Source organism: Trichoderma asperellum, chromosome 2, assembly GCF_020647865.1.
Source record: "Trichoderma asperellum chromosome 2, complete sequence".
NCBI lineage: Eukaryota > Fungi > Ascomycota > Sordariomycetes > Hypocreales > Hypocreaceae > Trichoderma > Trichoderma asperellum.
The window spans coordinates 2854864-2874188 of NC_089416.1; the positions used below are offsets into that span (position 1 = coordinate 2854864).

Here is a 19325-nt window from a genome sequence, read left to right on the forward strand (position 1 = left end):
TATTTTTCAACACCGAATTCATCCATTCCCTCCTATGTTCTTTCGTATCTGGTGCTGAGCCCAAGGTGATCGTCACACTCTCCTGGAGTTTTTTCCCTTACTCTTCAATACGTCTTTTATTTTCTTTCCTTAGCTTCTCGTACGCCAAGTTCCACAGCTCCCCCGTCTTTAAATTAAAAAAAAAAAGTCTTGGCGAATCAGTAATCTGTTTTTGGCTATATCAGCTACTTCTTTGTGTTTATTAAATGAGCCGAATGCCCATGAATCCTCTAGCAAAAAGTAAGGCCCAAAAATTTATAAGGGGGCTAGCCGTTCAGCACTATCCCAGCTTCCAAATTCTACAGCAGCACACATCCTCGTATGTTACCTAAAAATAGACTACCCCATCATGTGTCTTACAAACATCTTAAAGGCTCTCTCTCCATATCATTGGCATTGTCCGACGCCCTTTCTCAAGCCCTTCATCATCCCTGTCTGCAACATGATTTCTTGTTCTTTCGTACATCACTTCTCAACCATCGCGACATCCTTATCCTCTGGCTCCTTCCTCATCTGATAAGCCATTACAGCCCAAAGCATCCGCATAGCTGTAAGTCGCTGCTCAATGTCGAATAGGTCGAACCATCGACTTCTCCAGCCCTGCACTCTGCCCCAGCTGCGTTGTGTCACATCTGGATCAGGAGAGCCTCCAAGTACCTCCAAGAGACGGTCGGGAATTCGCACCCGAAGAATGGATACATGGTGGAAAATAGAGCTAATCACAAAGATGTCGTCATAGTCAACACCCTTCTGTCTACCAATTGCTTCGTAGCGAGCCTTTTTGTCCCATGTAGAAGATGGCGGGCGGACCATACGATAGGCGTCATATATTGACAAGGTCTTCCGAGGCTTTTTGGCAGGTCGAACCACTTTGTCTGAATCAGAGGGCAGGGCATCTTTGTCTCCGAGCGGCATATCCGTATCTATTTCTCTCCCAATGGGACCCCCAGTACCACCACCCCATCTTGGTTTAGAAGTCCACCACTGGCCTTCACCAAATCGCGTTTCGACTTTCCCTTCGCGAGCCCTATGCTGAGCAGTAACGAGAGCAGCTAGTACTTCCCGGGCAAGATCGGTGGACTGTGCTGTTTCGATATCTGGAGTTGTAAAATTTGTGCCTGGACGTGTACTTACCGCCCCCAGAGGGCCATATACAAGACCAGCACGGGCTGTTTCTCTTGTAGTTGGGCTCTGGAAAATAAAATGGCAGTTGGAAGGGCTGTATGATTTGCGCGGGCTTGGATGGCCTTCCGGAGAGCTTAAATGTAACCTAGGTTCATAACGAGCCATAGAAACGTTGCAGCCAAAATCATATGCGACGAGCTTGATGAATGCTGAAATGAGGTTTTGTCGATACTCAGGGGGCATTGAACAACCGTCCGATGTTCGTGTTGCCTCATACCGTGAGGATTCCAGAGGGGTATTGGTCGTATTGGTTTCACCGTTCTCAGCAGGTGCCAATTCGGGAGATGGAGGGAGAGACGGAGGCTGAGTTGGGTCATCCCAGTACGTAGTGAAGAATTCAAGGCAGCGGAAGAACTCATAAGCGTTTCCAAGCCGAGCCTGCTGCTTTCCTTTGGGTGGGGGCAGTCGGCGGACTGTGTGAAATGCATCTTCGTTCTTATTCGAGAGCTCTTTACGACGCTCAACGTAAACTTGACATCCAGGAGAAAGATTACCGTTTCTTATGGGCCGGCGCTCCGCTTGGTTCTGCTCGCCAGCTTCCTCGGATGTGAGTCGCTCCCATTTCTCAAAATCGGGGATAAAAGACGGAACGGGGATAAGTTCCTCTGCTTCAACATCCAGCTTCAAATCAAATCCAATGGCGGAAAGTCCAATTAACCCCGAAGCAGCAGAAGCCCTGCCCGTATACTTGAGTAAGTTTGATAGGGCTTGCTGTGGATCAACTGGGGCATCATCTTGGACGAAAGGCTGGTAGCGAGGAAGACTGATCGGCGTAGGAGGCGGAACATCTTCGGGGGCTACCTTGACCTTGGGCGGCAGATTTGCTAGTTACAGTTTAGATAGGGTGCATTGTAAGGCACAAGAATAGATACGCAGATATTTGAAGCTGAACCCAAAATATATTGAAAGCAAGGAGGCTATAAGCCAAGGTTGGCATAAACAGGCGAAGAAAGGGGGAGGGGCAAAATGAGAAGTTGGTCACATGTCAAGTTATGGAGTAGAAGAGATATGATATGAAAGAAAAGGCAAAGAGAGATACCAGCTAAACTTACCCAGGCCAAATGATCCAAACATGGTTCGTAACTCTAGTGAAGCCACGATAGAGCGAGAAGTGATGGGCAGAGAGTGGATGGGGTCAGATCGACCCGGCACCACAACCGTAAGCCCAGATTCGAACCCAGAAGAGGGGCGCCGTATCGCACCGTCGCCACCACAGGCTGGGGGTAGAGCGCGGACCTAGAGCAAGGAGCTGGCCGTCCGTTTCGGCAGCAAAAGCGAGGAATAAAACGGCCGGAATGATGGAGACTCGGAGATGTCAGAAACGCGGGTGCGGGTGCGAGAGCGGGCCTAGGCAAGCGTCAGGCGCCCCGAGTCTCTGGCTGGGAGCTGCTGGCTGTCGTCCACTGTCGTCCACTGTCGTCCACAGAGGGATGCGGCTCAGGAATGCGCTCGGAAAAGGCCTCTTCGCGCGCGTGCTAGACGATGACGGGAGATGCCACCACAGCCCAGACCGAGGCGGAGACGGATGACTGAGCTGTCCAAGGGCTGGCGAGAAGCGACGCAGTGCGAGCGTCTTCAATGAATGCAGATGGCGGGTTAACCAGCAGCCGGCTGCAGTGCTCCGTGCTCCGTGCCTGTACCTGTACCGCAGACGTGCTTTTTGCTGCAAGGACAGAGTCAAAGAATCCCAACCCCAAAGAGGGACAGCCAGCTTTGGTGATCCAGGGGCATGGTGCAGACGAGTTGGCTAGCACAGGGCCCATTGGTCCTAACGACAGCTAAGCAAGCCAGCTCCCCCGCCTTACCGCACACCCGCTGGGACACGTATTAGCCTATCAGACGTCAGGTAATACGTGCATACTGTACGTGCATGCAGCGCACACGATCAATGCTCTGTCGACGAAGAGAAAGAAGAGGAGCAAGCCTGGTAGACGAACATCACGGCGATGACTGTGTGGTAAATGCCTAATAGGTAGGTGCTACCTAAGCACCAGGCACCAAATGAACAAATGATCGTAGGTGGCTCGTCGGAGCACTGCATTTCCGGCTTCCGTTGCCTGCCGTGCGTAAATGATGCTGTGTTGGTTGTTGGCCGCAGTGCACTTTCCTCCAGCGAAGCACTGCTCCCATGATGCGCCGCAACATTACATTTGGGGTGAGACAACGATGGGGAAACACACGTAATAACACAACCGTTGACCAACAGCGTGCTACATGGATTTATGCATACGGAAGAGGGTTATTATAGAAGCGTTTCACTTCGCCCGCCACTGTTTTAAGGCCCAATGCTGCCGTCGTGTCGCCTGATATACACGCCACTGCTGCTGCTCGCCAAGCCAATGCTTCAGCCAGGAGTGATTCAACCTCCAGTTTTCCGTCTCTCGCCGCACCTGAGGCGTCTGTGGTAGCCAAGACACATTAACCTGGACAGTATCATACTTTACAGAACGGCTTAGCCGACAAAAGGGTCCAAAATATGAGACATGAATGTGTTCATACGTCGCGCCTACGCCTTATAAGTGGACAATCGACCTGCATGATGCCACTTGCGCCAGCAAGCTTACAAAACGCTGCGTTTTATCATGTCGAATTCGCAGTGCCTCGCTAACACAGTCGACCCTAGTGCAGATCGCCAAGTCCCCGGAAAGTTTCACATACTCAAAGCCCGGAATCCGCATACAAGGCAGACTGTATAACAGAGCACAAGTACAGTAGGTATCATTCAACACTGATCCAGGCGAATCCGCGGCAGCGACTTCGCACAAATCCTCGTACCAATCGAAAACATGCTATCCCTGCCGCCCTGCTTCCCCTAAACCCTTAGCGCTGGTCAGGCCAGCAAACGGCGCCTAATCGGGGATATTCGCTCAAGCTCAATGGAACGATGCTGCGCAGACGCAGAGTTTCATGAGCGCTCCATTTCTCTAGCAAAATCCAAGCCTAGAGGGGGAATGGCTTTGATGCCCCCGGACAGAAGAACAGTACCGAATAAAAAAGGCGTCAAACTCATCTTCTCCATCATATCAGCCTAAATACAGCTCATGCTGACTACGCGATTTATTGAATGCACCACATTTGCACAGGTAGAGCTACTTCAAATGTCTCGCTTGCCGTTAGAGCCAACGCGGCTGAAATCAACTCGTCCGTCGTCGTTCAGCCAACTGCATAAAACCCCTATGGACCACATCAAGCTGACATCTCCACATGATGCAGTTCACAATCCCATTTTAGCAGCCTTCCTCTTCTCTATTCGTGGTTCTTCTCTGTTCATTCTTTTCGGCATTCTTAATATACAAGCATGTGCTAAACGGGCCTCTTCGCCAAGCTAGTGCAAAAGTGGCACTTCGGCCCCATCCAGGATGCCATGATGCTTCAGATTTGTCGCAGGACTGGGGGTCTCAGCCCCTGATACGGAGTGTCGCCTCCCCCAATGCAAGATCTTGTCGGCATAACGCTCGCCTTTCACAGCGCGATGCAATGTGTTTCGTTGCCTTGCAGGATCTAAGCAGGGCTCTGTTTCTGTGGCCCCCTCATCCGGCTGCCATTTTTAGGTGGTACGGCCGAAACGCTGTTACAAGGCGTCAGTAGTAAAGGCGCACGATGCCATATTCTCGTGCCTCCTGTATTTTGCATCAATAACTTTCTATACGCATTTGTCTGCTACTGGTCCAAGTGTGATCGTTGTTCCATCTTTCTGTGGCATCTAAATCTCACATTTTTCTCTATCTGTTCACGTTTGGCTAGTCCACTCTTAACTTGTGTGAATGCTGGCAATGCGTCCTCCTTCTTCGCCTAGTGGAGGATATTAATCGACTGGCTCGATACTCTTGCGAATGCCATACTCAAGGCCTTAATTCTCTTTTATTCCTCTGCGGCTAACTTCCAAGCAATTCCTAATCGCAATGTCGAGCTCTTTGATTGGAGTTTATTCGACTTCCCTCGATACCCCGATTCTTTCATCAACGGCCATTCGCAACGCCAGTTCTATTGCCATCAAGCCTTCCGATGTCCCCCTTTCTTCATCTACCAGTGCCTTTCCCGTCGACTCAACACAGAAGCCTTTGACATCGAGCGGTGCTGCCATAGAAGCAGTCCCTAATACAGCCACAACTTCATCTCTTCGAACCCCTACCACTACGGCCTCAGAAATGACGACAAAAGAGACTATTGTGAATTCTCCAACAGCAACTCTTTCCGGTGGAAGCTTGGCAGCTGATGGCGAGACACCTACATCCTCACTCCCTGTAACAACAAGCAGCACAAGCCAAGCAGCATCATTAACTCCATCAACATCTCTTATTCCAACGAGTTCTTCGGTAACCACCCAAGCCTCATCATCGGCAGAAAAGATCTTTCCACAGCTTTCCTCAACGGCCGATGTCTCGCCTAGTGTTATTCCTACAGCTACCCTTTCTACTCAGGTACCTTCTATCACGACATCGCAAAGCCAGAATCAGATTCCTACCCCCAAATCTTCTACTTCTCAAGCTCCCGCGGCACCTGAAACTGAAGCTATCTTTCCAACTTCACCCCTAACATCACCCAAACAGCCCTCACCCACCATTCATTCTCAATCAATTTCCCCAGCAGCTCAACCTACCGACAATTCGGTCCAAGGGCCACAACTTTTCAGTGCCGCGGAGGTGGCTCAGCCTTCCGAGCCTTTGTCATCTTCTTCTTCTACTTCTATTCCCAAAGCTTCTTCCACAGCATCAATACAGGGGAGCAATGATTTTTCGGCTCAGGAGGTCAGTCAGCCGACAAATGTAGCTGCGCCTGCAGCTGGAGGAAACGCAGTATCAAATTCGCCGGCTTCGACACCAACCCCAGCGGCCAACCCTGCGCCCCCTGCTGTCCCAGTCTCTGTGGCCTCCGCGCCCTCCTCCATATCAACTTCTGTACCGGCTTCTATAGCTATTGCTGCACCGATTTCTACATCACTTTCCGCGTCCACCGGGGTAGCAGGCGGCTCCATACCAAGCGGAACACAATCCAATGCCATTACACACGCCACATCCCTAATATCAGATTCGACAGATGGCATCGGGGCTCTTCCAACAGCTACCAATACATCTCCAAGCGACTTGAGTGGAAGCGGCATATTGGGAGGTAGCCAGCCTACTGGGCAGACAATAGCAGACCCCGTTAGCCCAAGCACAAATCCATCAACTGCCACTATTGTTGGCGGCACTGTGGGTGGTATAGCTGCTGCCGCTTTTCTTGTTGTTTTGTTGTGGCTCTTGAGAAGAAAATTGGCGAGTCGCAAATCGCAAGGGTCAAGCAAAGGGGGCTCCGTCAAGCCAATGGCACAAAAACTTGGGATTGCGACAACCCTGGATGCTGTCAAGCAGAACTTTGGTGGGAAAACAGGCCATCGCAACGTCAATATGAACAGAGGGAACTCTCAGTTCCTCGAAACTGTCACAGTTGAACCGATGAAAACGCCAACCTATGTTAAATCCCAAAACTCTGCTGCAGTCGCAAAAAAACCATCAAAACCACGTAAGCTAGGTCTTAGCTTTGACCATGGCAAGCTGTTCAACCCATTTTCAGACGCCAATGCTTTGATGTCCGGCAAGATACCACCGCCCTCCAGCTCCATCTTAGCAAATCCGTTTACCGACGACAACATGGTTTTGCCCCCTCCGGTCTCTGCTGCGAACCGCCGCCGCTCGAGAGGCCGATCACTTGGTGGCATCAAAAGCTTCCAGGCTCCTGCGGTCCCTCCTCGACCACACTCTGTGCACCGGGAGTCACTGCAGAGCAACGACTCATTTGCGCAACGTCGTGATAAATTCCGGTCTGATCCTTTTGACTTGGAGCTGGAGAGTCGACTGGTCCCTCAAAGAAACGGGGTGCCTAGCCGAGCTAGCTCTGTGTATAGCAATAACCAGAGCCCGCAGGATAGCCGTGACAGCTATACATCCAGATATATCAGCGGCTCTAGTCTTGGCGACTGGGCCAATGGCAACCCCGCTGCTGGCGCAGGGGGGGCAACGGGAAGGCGAGATAGCCCTACACTCTCATGATGGACGACTTCAGTGAGGGCTTGGAGAATATGAGACGCGGGAAGTCATAGGGGCAAAAAAAAACATATATATATATATATAAATAACAAGATCAATGATCTTGGAAAAAAAGAATGCAAAGGGCATTTCGGCGGAGAGGCTTCCCTACCCGGCACGTCATGTCCTTCGTTCACTGCTGGCAGATATTCAGTGAAGATGGGCAGGCTGTGGAAGTGGGAGCCGTGTAATGCAAAGTATATACTAGCATGTATGACATATACCCACAGTAAACGATATATATAGACGACTTAGACGAAGACAAAAAAAGAGACGAGCTAAAAATAATATATCGGCTCCACAGCCCATGTGGCATTGATGCATATGGATCAGTCCAAATGGTAAAAGACCCCATCAGGGGGGAACGTGGTGATGAACCGCTGCATTCGAAAAGACCTCCAGGGTAAGCGATCCTCCAACGTGTGAATCTTTTTTTTTTTCACACCAACAAACAGGAGAGAAAAAGGAATTCATAGTGAGTAATTAACGTCTGTAGATTCATGTGCAAACAGCTCAAGAAAAAAACAGCAAATCGCCATCACGCTCCCATCACGCCTCAATGGACAGAACATCATCCTCTTCACACCCTCAACTTCATTAGAGCTTCCCCAGCATGGCTTAGAAGCTTGCTAGTGCGCCACGCCCACCATCCAATCACATCTTCAAACATGGCTGTAAATCGAACTGTCCCCGCCCCAGAGAAACGCGACCAGGACGCGGGCTTGAAGCAAAAAGGTTCCACGCTAGAGCTAGCTAAGTCGGTTTTCGGCCTCTGGACGCGTAAAACTCATGCAGCTAAACCGCGTTTTCTTGTGCGCATGCAGGTATGCGCGCATAAAAGATAAATGGCCCAAAACCTTCCATACACAACTTACGCAGTAAGCACACCTCGGTTATTATTAAGACGCCGGGTCAACAGGACACGACCACTACAAACAAAACACAACACAACACGAAAAAGAGGCAAAGAGTTGGGTACGGGAGAATCACTATCATTGACGCGACTAACTACTGTCACAATTCGTTTCTGGCCAGAAAAAAGACATCAAGGCCTGCCTGGCATAATACCAGGGATTAGGTATTTCTTTCATCCAACCATCCCGTTCGTACCATCCACCAAAAGATCCACTGCTGTACACCGCCAGAGGGAGCAACAAACAAACAAACAAACACATCGAAAAAAGGAAGAAAAACAGAATTCAACGCCTTGCTCCCTCCGGCCCGTTCCACTGTAAGAGGATCAATTGTCTTCAACGGCCGGCTTCCCGCCCTGCCCTTCTTTTTAACCCTGGTGTAGCAGATCTTAGTACTGCAAACAAAGCCCCATGTTCCCACTGGCCATCTAAACAAAAACACATAAACGCCCAAGGGGCCAGACATCCAAACAAGAGATTAGCTCTGGGGTTGGCCAACAGCAAAAAAAGAATAAACGGGAATAAATAGATAAAACATGAAGTAAAAGAAAAACGGGATATAGTGGGGGCAATAAAAAAGCAATAGAGCTGCATATGGTGCAAGCATATAGTGTCGTGGTATCATGTATAAGAAGCAAATAGTAGTAGGTTGGGGCAGTGAGGCATTCCGAGACGCCAGTCACAATTAGAGGGGGAATTGCTTCGTTCATCAAGGTCGAGGCTCATCAAACGTAAGGCGCTTCCTGGTAACGCTTCGGGGAGTGCGAGTGCCTGTAAGAGGATTCGGGGTCCTCCAGACTTTTTGAGCCGGGCTCGGGGTGATGTTGACAAAGTCGGCAAAGTCAAAGCCCTGGCCCGGCGTGTTGGGAAATGGATTGCCTCCTCCAGGTGTGGTCATCATGGCGGAGGGCAAGTCCAGTTTGCTGTTCTTGGGGGGCGGTGTCGACGGCCGCTCGATCCGAGCCCTGTTTGGCTTAACTGCTGGCGACGGCGAGGCTGCCAGGTACAGCAGAAGATCCGCTCCCTCCTGACCCGCCTCTGTACCATCTGCTCTCTTCCTCAAAGGTCGGGATTGCATTGGTGGCGTGCGAGGTGGAGAAGATCGAATGTTGGCGGCAAACGAGTGCGCAGGCAGCAGGTCATCATCCTCCTCTTCTGGAGCGGTGAAATTCGGATGAGCGCTTAGCTCGTTGGTCATTCTTCGCTGCTGGAAAAAGGAGACGTCCGGCCCGGCCGAAGTGGTGAAGTGTTGCTGCCGGCGGGGCTTCATGGGAGAGGAGTGAGTGAGCTGATGACCGTCCTTCCATAGAGTATGACCGGCAAACGATTTGTGCATTGTCGGAGAGCCGCGGAATCGCTTTGTCGGACTCGAGGCGTCGTTGTCGAACGAGGCAAAGTAAGTGCGTTTACGATGCCCGGAGCTGCCATTGCTGGAGCCGACCGCATCGGAGAACAAGGGTGCCTTGAGCGGCGAGCTCATGAGAGTCTTTGTCGGGTAAGGCAAGTCGGATGCACTCGACGACGAGTCGGACAGAACATCGCCCTCGTAAAGACGCTTGCGGCGTATCTCCTCCTCCACCTTGGGTTCGATAATGTCGAGTGTAAGGTCTTCCCAGCCATGCTTGGTCTTGAACTGCGCAAGTGCGAGGCGGTTCTGGAGTCGGCGGGCAATCTGTATGTGTGTCAAAGCTCCTTTGTTAGTGAAACTGGGATGACTCGGCAGCAGAGAAGAGGCAGCATGGCATTGTTACCGCCATTGCCAATGCCAGAGAGAATACAAGATGGAAATGATGGGAGAGGAGATGCATGCGTACCTTGCTAACTTCTGCACGCTTCAAGACACAGTCGGCTACATCCTGCGGCTGCTTCTTCAATGGCGAGGTCATCATTGCAAGCCGAAAATTTGCAGGAACACTCTCAACATATACAGCCTTTGGGGGGCTAGCTAAGCTTTATTGCGTCTGAGGCCCTTTTTTTCCAGTGATGGATATGCTGGCACTCTTCTTCTGTTCCTGAAGATATCCCCTTTGCCTTGACTTTTTTCAATGTGGGAGAAGGAGGGAGTTGGCGGATGTGCAGGGAGACAAAAGGCCAGGCAAAGTGTGTGTGCGTGAAGATGGAAAGGTTGTGGAGCGCGAAAAGAGCGGCTCTGTGGCTTAGGGAAGAGGGAGGCAGCAATAGCGAGCACCATGCGCTTGGGGGGGCTTTTGAGCGGCAGCGGAGCCTGGCCAACCAGTGAGTCGGTACAGGCGGTCCCTAGAAAGGCCAGCTAGGCTGCTGCGGGCGATGCCCAGCTGGTGCTAAGCCGGCGCTACGGAGCGTTGGGTAAGGTGCTGACTGCCCTGGGCTGTCGTGCACGGCCAGCGCATCGAGCGGCGGTCTATCTGTTGCTTGTCGAGAGGCTGCCAACGAAATGCGTGGTTGGTAATTCTGCTATAGTAATAATCTTGGTTGTAATTTGTAATTTACTTTCACCGTCACTGTCAATGGAGATGGTCTATTGCTACGTCTCTTAGTAAAGAGATGAGAAGAGAAGGAGACAAGACGGAATAGTTTGTAAAAGCTAGAACAGAGACAAAGGGGCTGCAAATCTAGCCCTTCCGCTGTCGCTAAAACTGACACTTCATCTGTCCCTCTGAGACATCCATATGGAGCGGGTCTGAGATGGAGATGCGGCCGTTGCTGCAGTTTCGAGACATGTGGATTTTTTTCCTCCCCTTCCTTTTTTTTCTTGCTGCCCTTGAATCAGACTCAGGCACTTGGCATGTGGTTCCGAGTCCATTAAACAAATTACTCGCATTCCTCCACGGCAGCTAGTCTTACGGGCTCTTGAAGGGCATTGGGCAACGACGGGGCCATGAGCTGAGCGCTGACCTGTTCCTGGTTGGCACAATGGCCCTGGCCAGCCATCCGATATCCAGTATTATCATGCGACAGCTGAGCTGTTTGCGCTCTCCGCAGGTATCAAATAGGAAGAAAGGCAAAATGATCGCCTTTGCTAGCACCGGGTTCTGAATTTCGATTCATTATATGGAGTATTCTTGAAGTAGAGCTGGAATTGAGAGATTATGAGCTGCGTGATCGTGAGGCCCATCTCATAAAGAAGAGTAAAAAGGAAGAAGAAAACACCAAGAAAAAAAAAAAACTTTTGCCCTGGCACAACGGTCGGTGACGACACATCCCATCTCCATCATATTTCGTAATCACTGGCGTCGAGAAAGGAGATATCGTGCATATGTAGTCACGGCGACGCCCCTCTTAGATCCTCAAGGCGGAACACTAGAACTACCTACATGGACATTAGCCAACTATTTTTACGTTTTAGGCGCTTGAGCAAGGATCTGCAAGTATAGATGTCGTGGATAATTTTTTTCCTCTCGATCCAAGAAAATATTTGATGGCCGTGCTGTTTACTATGCTACGCTCTCTATTTTCCGACTATCAAAAACGAGCTGAAACGAGAAGAGCTACTTAGAGCTGATGCGGAGTAGCTACTGAATATGCACATATCTTGCAATGCGGTCGATTATAACACCCCCTGGTCATCCTTCACGCTCTAAGTTAGCAGTAGCGTAATCAGATAGGGTAAGGCGCATGGTAAGCTTGAGCATAGGGTAAAGGCTTTGGACGGATGAACATAGATAGACCCATGGAGCCTTTTGCCTTCTTCTCCGCGTATTGAATAGAAATAAGAAGAAAAAGAGAAGCTTTTTAGATCATCTGCATGCGGACTGCGTGAAGTGGTTGGTAGGCCCGCAATTTCACTAGGGAATCAAGCTTAGAGGTTGGCGTGACGTCCAGATTGAGATGACACAGTTGAAACGTGAGGGAGGCTCCATTGGGGCTCATCTCTCGCCAACAGTCGAGATCCTGTCTAAGTTTGAGACCAGCACTGATTTAGGCGAGCGTGATGCCACGAGAACTTTATAGCACTGAGCTAGGCGGCAAAGAGAGACATGTGATGAGGTGAGATGGGACGCATGGCATGATGTGAAAGAGCACAAAAAGGCTTTTCTCTGGCAGAGTCAGGTGCCTTGATATTTCCATCTTTTGGGTCTGTGGCTAGGACAGGAATGCGTGCCTTGAAGTTTAGCGCCGACCTCTGGGTAGAGCGACTGGAGTCTCTAACGATTCCGTTTCACGCTACCTTGGACAATCGTGGATCTGTTTCTGCAGGCACTTAAAGCTAGCGGCTCCAATCGGCGATCAGGAGGTGTTTTTTTGACTGGCCGTGGCTGGGTAACGTGGAACTGCGACCGAGGCTGAAAGAGCCCGCATGCTAAAGAGAGAGCCTCGACGTGGGAAGAGAAAAGAAAGAGATTGAGAGGAGAGCCTTGAGGGTCATGGGGCGGGGCCTGCGATAGGATAGGCGGGGTGGTTGTAGAGGGAGATGCATCGAGACAAGAACGAATTGAGATAGAGGTTAGAGGTGTTGCTAATTTGCCTATATCCCACCCCGTATTGAGCACGTACGGAGGAGAATTTATCCTAATACTGCCACTGGGCGGCTGGCCAAGGACGTTTGCCCCAATGCGGCTCTGATGCGCACCATCTCCAGCCCAGATGCAACCTCGGATTTTGCAGTACGAGGGCGCCAGAACTGCCTGCATGAAGACGCTGCCTCTAATGACGCCACGCATACGCAGTCCTCTGGAGACAGCTTTTGCGGCGATCGCGAGCTTCACCCATGTGCCGCTCTTGGCGGTAGCGTTTAAATAGTCGCCTCGTCTCTCTCGGCCAAGCCGCGCCGGTTGAGGGGCAGGGGAACTGCTGCTCGCTCGCTAAAGTGGACAGAGGCATGGATGCGCGCCAGATAGCGAGAAATGGCAATTCAGCGAATACCGTGCAGCCAAGCTATGTCCAGCATGCGCCCAGCACTACGCCGTATTTTCGTATCGCACCCATAATGCCTACCTAGAAGTAATTGTGGCATGCGGTATCTCCTATATACACACTGTACTAACCTCCAGGCGCCAAGAGTCACGAACCCAGAGCCAAGAGGCCAAGGAGTTGATGACGACTGCATTTCATCTCTTATCTTGCTGGCACGCTGTTTATTGCTCCGCGCATCGTCGATGCAACACACCTGGCAGCAGGTCGTAGATAGCGGCCCCCCTATTACTACAGTATCTGTGTATGTGCTTTGTGCGAAATATCACTTGCCCATGGCCAATTTTGTGCGGCCACATGCATGCATGCCCCGATTTGCCTCGAGATTCCAGAACCGGCAAATCCCAAGATTGAAAACGGCGGGGGTTGGCTCCAGAAGCCGTAAGCCGAGCAGCCACGCAGCAGTTGCTTCTTGAAGGTTTGGATCTACGAAGCAACGCTGGGGGAGCTGCCAGTTGTATGGATGTAGCTTGTTCTCTCTCCTCAGCCACTTTTGTTTGTTCAAAGCTAGCCGAGTTAGTGACAGCAGTCAGTTGAACTCTTTATTTTTTATTTTTTTATTTTCTTTTAATTTTTTTTTTTTTTTTTAATTTTTTATTTCTTTGCGGGGACTCGAGCTCTTATCAACCATGGGAGATGAACTTGGACAAGAGACAGGGAAGAGTATAATAGTATGTAGGTAGTTGCTATTATTAGCATGCATGTTCAATGAGAACATGAAATGAAAGGTGCGGCTAAATCTTCGCCATGGCGGCTGGTGCCTGTAAGATGTAAGATCTGCTCCCCCAAGGCACCGAACCGCACGGAACAGCACACCCTCTCAGTGCAAAACCCGCTGCAGAAGAGCTCGTTTGACATGAATAGCCGCTGCAGCTTACCAGCGCTAGCGACCGCTCTTCGCATTCGAACCTTCGCCATCGAGTTACTTCGTGCTTCTGCTGGCAGGCCACGGCACTTGCCTCCGAATTGGCCAATCGTCTAATAGCACGGCGTGCGCTGCTCCCCACCGTGCATTGATGGCGGGCTCTAGCAGCTCCGTTGACCATCCCAGACCCGTCAAAAAGCTCAAGGTTTCAAACGAAACTGGGTCGCGCAAGCCCGCTGCGACGTCATCGATACGGCTGTAACCTCCCGTGCAATTTGGCCGAGATGCTCGCTTTTGGCCCTGCCTGCAGCCCGGCGGATACGGGAGCTGGAGAGGACTGCTCCGCACGGCAGCCATGCTACGTAACAGCCTTGCAAGTGGTGAATGAGCTGTAATAATGGAGAATGCCGTCGTGGCTCGGGGGGCGTGTCTGGAGAGCCACGGTAGGGGAGCGTCTCCTGGTCCTTCTCCTGACCATCTCGTCCGGGTCCCTTTTTCGTCTTGATTTCTGCCTCCTCCATATTGCGACGGCTCTCCGGTCTCGAGATAGTGCTGCGCGGCTGCTATCGCCCATTGATTGGTGACGCGTGTCTGGCCTGATTGCTGATCTTTCTCTTTCTCAATCGCTCACGCAGGCGGGCAGAAAAGCGCCTACCGTCCACTCGCTCGCTCTTACAGATTTGTGCCTGGTCGAGGCTGCTGCCGGCCTTTTTCTCCTGCTTGGCTCTCTCTCACAATCGACATCTTGGACCTGATCTTGCCTGAAAACCGCCGTCTTGGGGTCCATCTCACGTTTTCGATTTCCTGGCGCTGTATCAGACCTGCTTGGTTCTACCCCGGACGTCAGCATCCGCACGTCAGCCCCAGTTGCAATTGAGGGACGAGCATCCAACGCCTCTACACTGCAGCATCTGCTTTACCCTTTACTCTCGCTATATCACGGATTACCGCAATCATCACCAGAGGATATCTGCGAATCACCGTCTGTGCTCGTCTTGACGTTTTTGGCCCGCACAACTGAACGATCGCGCGTGGCGCAACCCCTTCATTTTGGTGCGGCTGGAAATCATTGACTCAGATATCGATCGCAGCTATTCGGCCACCATTCGTTTGAACAACGCTCTCTATTTAAATCACTCCTAGGACGCAGACAAACAAACAGAGAATCAAGCAGCAATTCCCTGCCAAGCAAAACACTCCGCTTGGATTTCTTGGCATATATAACTTAACACACCTTCATCTTCACTTTTGCCTCCACTTCAACCCCGGACTTGGCAGCCATGGCTCCTACTTTTCTCTCTCTCAAAAGCCTGCGGCGTCAATCGAGGGCCAGCTTTCGGACCGAGGCTTCAACCGATACGTCCAGCGATGGTGCTTTGAGTCACGATACCCATGATACCACACCTTCAAGCGGCTCGCTAACGCCGCCATCCATGGATCATCAATCAGACCCTGCGCTACACCTGCAGGTCAAGGACGGCAATGCGACCAGCCAGAACCGACCCATTCTGGCACCTGGCGGAAACTCCAGTCGATATAGCGTCTCGGGCATGTCTGGGCTTGGAGCTCCTTCGTCCAACGGTAGGAGTAGCCTGCCTGTATCCAAGTATGCCCCTCGCGTCCAAAATATTTCAGAAAATGCTTGGGTATGTTGTGCAACTATATAGCTTATTTCCCTCTTTTGGTTGATTCAGTCCCTCTACCTACACTAGCTTTACGTTAGTATAATCTGGGCACCAGAGTTGCTTCTCCATTTGGTTGTTATGTGTTGCGCCCTTGAAAACGCTAATTTCTTTGCATTAGGTGTATCAAAAAGTACTTCTATTGAATGGCACGATTGGAGAGGCCATGCAGAATCACCTAGATGGCACCGTCATTATCAGCAGACTAGACGATACATTTCCACCAACCAGCTGGCCCGTGTGGGATTCTCACTTTAAAGCTCTTGTGTATCTACAACCTGGGCCTAACAAGATCCGTCTCGAGTTTTCCAGCCCCAAGCTCGCCAATAGCTCGTCCTCTAACCCTATCCACGTGTCGTATCTCACTCTTCACATGGTGCCTACTTTAAACGCTCCTCCACTGCAACTTGCCATACTGTTAGGCAAAGACTCTCCCGGAACATTCGATGCCACGCCATCGCGCGCCGAAATCGAAGGCAATGGGTTAGAAACTGCCGTCAAGAAATTTCGAATGGCAGCATATCTCTGGCAAGCTTTCACCGCGGAGCAGATGTGGCGACATAAACTTGGGCGCCGAACATTTCGATTTGAGGAGGAATGGACGTCTGGGACCGCCAACCACCGCGACAGAGAGAATGGGGTTATGAGATCTGAAGCCCGAGTTCACATTATTCGATCCGACAAGACGGTTGCGGAACTGCAAGATCTCAACAAGGCTCAACAGTACGATAAGGCTACGGATAAGAATGCCCTCTTCAACATTGCTAGTGAAGAGGTAAAGAAGCATCTTAATCCTCTTCCTGGACAGAAGCAGTATGTTGCGGTTCTCTTACTCGATGCCCACTGGGACAAGGATGTCAAAACGATTCGAGGCCACGCCGCACTCGGCGGTGGTAGCGGTGAATTGCAATTGGGCATCTTCGGGTCACACTGCATGCATAGCTACCCTAGTTCTTTCGAAGAAGTAGTGCCGGCATTCACCGATTGCACGCCAACCGATACTGCTCATGTGACTAATGACTGCAACGAAGCGGGGAGCTCCTGGGAGGCTGCAAATATTGGCATCGGTGCACATCTCCACGAGGTGGGACACTTATTTGGATGTCCTCACCAAGAAGGAGGAATCATGCTTAGAGACTATGTTGTACTTAACCGAAGTTTTGTCTCTCGAGAGGCATACTCTACCCGGACTAAATCCAAGGGAGGGCTGGCCCTACAGGCTGATGAGTGCGGCTGGCATCGTTTAGACTGCCTTCGTTTCCGAGCTCATCCTGCTTTCCGGCTGCCCAACGATGCTCCGATGAATCCCGATGAAAGCGTCCAAGCCTTTGCTATTGACGGAGGCAATGTTCTGGTTGTAGCACAAACTGGAATCTCTTTCATAGAAATTTTTGGAGAGGGAGATGATGTATGCCGTGCGTGGATCGAGTATATACCGGACAGCAATAATCCCATCCAGCGGCAGGTAACCTTGATTGATCAAGACTTGCGGGCTCGCCTACCTGATGCCAAGAGAAAGGGGCGTGTAAAGGTGTCTATTAAAACTCATGGCGGAGGATCTTTGGATATCGATGACTTTAAAGCATTTGCATCAAAAGAGTCGTCAGTGAAATTGCCTGGTGGAAAAGTGGCCTATCGATGCAAGAGCCTCGGAGAGTCAAAGATGCAAGGCAGTGAGCCCCAAGAGGCTATTTTTACCAGTGCTGTGAAGCAGGACAGAATAATGTCTCGTGTTATTGTATACCACGGCTCAGCGTTGGACGGATTGGAATTTATATACGATGATAATTCGACGCAGCTGTTTGGCAAGAGGGGGGGCAAAGAGGGGGGCGATACATTTGAATTTGGTGAGTACATTTTTACGACAACACGGCGAGAGCATCACGATCCCCATACTAACCGCCCAAACTGCGACAGATATTCGGCGTGGAGAGTATCTTACTGGTTTCGTTGTGAGAGCTGGCTTTTGGATCGACGGCATTCAGCTCTTGACCAGTCTCGGCAGAAAATCGGCCATGTTTGGAAAAGCTCATGGTGGTTCTGCGTAAGTTTGCTCCACAATCAGTTACATTCGACGAGACTATACTAATTTTATCGTCACAGACACACACTGCTACCACCTCGAGGCTATTCGATCTGCGGTGTTGCCGGTACATGTGGCGCATGGCTTGATGGCTTCTCGATCCTTATCAAACATTAAGACTACTCTACCTTTCTCAACAGTGAAGAAACATACTTCAAGCATTTTCAATCTCATTTATGGATTAACCAAGCATTTGGACCTAGCTTGCCTTGGACGGTTTTTTTGGGTTTTCAGTTGCAGCACTTAACCAAACACAACTAATTGATGACGGTGAGGAGAGTGGGGGATGAAAATCCTAGCAAAATTGGCAATTCTGCACTGCCTACTAAAAAAAGGGATATTCAGGAAGAGACAGACTCGATGACGAACCCCTGCCTGGCGTTTTTTGGGGTACCTTTCTTTTCTCTCTTTCCTTAAATTTGTTTTATGTTTGTAGGATTGGTCTAAAGATATCCGCTGGAAAAACTAATCAGCACAAGTTGTGGGGAGGCCAAAGTCAAGCAGCAAAGGTGCGGGTGCGATATTTTGGGAGTCTCAGCTGTGAAACGGGAAGGGAAAAGTGTGTATATTGGTAGTCATTTATATTATCAACTCACGTCTGGTGGTGGACGTTTAATGGAGATGGAATTATAGACTATGTGCGGATTTGTCCTGCCCGTTACATTCGAATTACCAGAAGGAGAGTGAAAAAAACATGTAAATTCTCTTCCCCAGTTCTGTGAACTCCTGCTCTATGTTGCACTGAGAACATACGACGTAACTGAGTGTACTGTGATGATAATAGTTGTCAGTGGCGGATCGTTGAAGTTCGTCCTCGCTATGTGCGTGTAATTACGTAGGTAGTTAAGTCAGAGTATAAGCTGAGAAATCCAAAGATAATAAAAGTATTTGTGTATCCCAATCTAGTTACTCGGTACAGTTTCATCCAGTCTGATCTAATTATAGAGGTCAGACTACAGAGGCTTATTTTGTTTACGCAGCTCTCAACTAACTACATGTAGCTTATATGAACTGTTCAACTGTGGCATGTCGCTGCACTCCCTCACAGCTACTTTCGTGTAGAAACAGGAGCAACGAAAACCCAGCGTTGTTGCGTCTGCCTAGTTTTTGAATCACATGCATGTCCCAAAAGGCATGAAATAGAGTCTTGGAGACATTGGCCGTGAACATTTCCATGTGATGCAACTCCAGGGTCAGCTGTGTGAACCATCACGTGAACATATATGCCTACAGTACTGCCAGCTGAGCTGGAGAGCGAGATTCGCTGTGAATCGCTCCTCTGCTTCAGCCCCCAAAACAGGGCAACGATCAAAGAAGCGATGACGGCATCCCCACCCAACCACTACGTAGTGCTGCTGTCGGGGAGATTAAAGCTTGTAGCATGTCATCGTCATCCTGTCACCTTACTAAGGCTGTCCACTCACGAAGCAGCTGGAGCTGTGCAGCAGTCAGTCGCGCAGTGCGTGCATCACTGACATCAGACATTTTGACCACAGGCACCCGCCTGGTAGCAGGTACTAAACAAGTACAGAAAAGATACCTGGAGGAGTAACAGATCTTGTGTATAGATGCAACGGACTTGAAGAGTATTATACATGACAG

The 19325-nt window shown here is 50.3% G+C and overlaps 5 protein-coding genes across 5 annotated transcripts; 2 read left to right on the forward strand and 3 right to left on the reverse strand.

The window, feature by feature from the left end:
* Positions 1-188: 188 nt before the first annotated feature.
* On the reverse strand, positions 189-3058 carry TrAFT101_003266 (uncharacterized protein). The gene is made up of 2 exons (XM_024906197.2): positions 2277-3058; positions 189-2048 (listed from the first exon to the last, which is right to left on the reverse strand). Exons 1-2 carry the CDS (start codon positions 2296-2298, stop codon positions 505-507), a joined length of 1566 nt encoding a protein of 521 aa, XP_024764399.1. The 5' UTR covers positions 2299-3058; the 3' UTR covers positions 189-504.
* A 1128-nt stretch (positions 3059-4186) lies between these two features.
* On the forward strand, positions 4187-7586 carry TrAFT101_003267 (uncharacterized protein). The gene has a single exon (XM_024899403.2). It carries the CDS (start codon positions 5127-5129, stop codon positions 7251-7253), a length of 2127 nt encoding a protein of 708 aa, XP_024764400.1. The 5' UTR covers positions 4187-5126; the 3' UTR covers positions 7254-7586.
* A 777-nt stretch (positions 7587-8363) lies between these two features.
* Positions 8364-8669, reverse strand: TrAFT101_003268 (uncharacterized protein; the record flags this gene model as incomplete). Its single annotated transcript, XM_024905057.2, has 1 exon — positions 8364-8669. The coding sequence occupies one exon, from the start codon at positions 8667-8669 to the stop codon at positions 8364-8366; it is 306 nt and encodes a 101-aa protein (XP_024764401.1).
* Positions 8670-8912: 243 nt separating this feature from the next.
* TrAFT101_003269 (uncharacterized protein) lies at positions 8913-10092 on the reverse strand (the record flags this gene model as incomplete). Its single annotated transcript, XM_024899451.2, has 2 exons — positions 8913-9875; positions 10018-10092. 2 exons carry the CDS (start codon positions 10090-10092, stop codon positions 8913-8915), a joined length of 1038 nt encoding a protein of 345 aa, XP_024764402.1.
* A 4054-nt stretch (positions 10093-14146) lies between these two features.
* On the forward strand, positions 14147-18426 carry TrAFT101_003270 (uncharacterized protein). Its single transcript, XM_024899360.2, has 4 exons — positions 14147-15604; positions 15762-17487; positions 17558-17684; positions 17744-18426. The coding sequence occupies exons 1-4, from the start codon at positions 15239-15241 to the stop codon at positions 17838-17840; spliced, it is 2316 nt and encodes a 771-aa protein (XP_024764403.2). The 5' UTR covers positions 14147-15238; the 3' UTR covers positions 17841-18426.
* Positions 18427-19325: the final 899 nt, after the last annotated feature.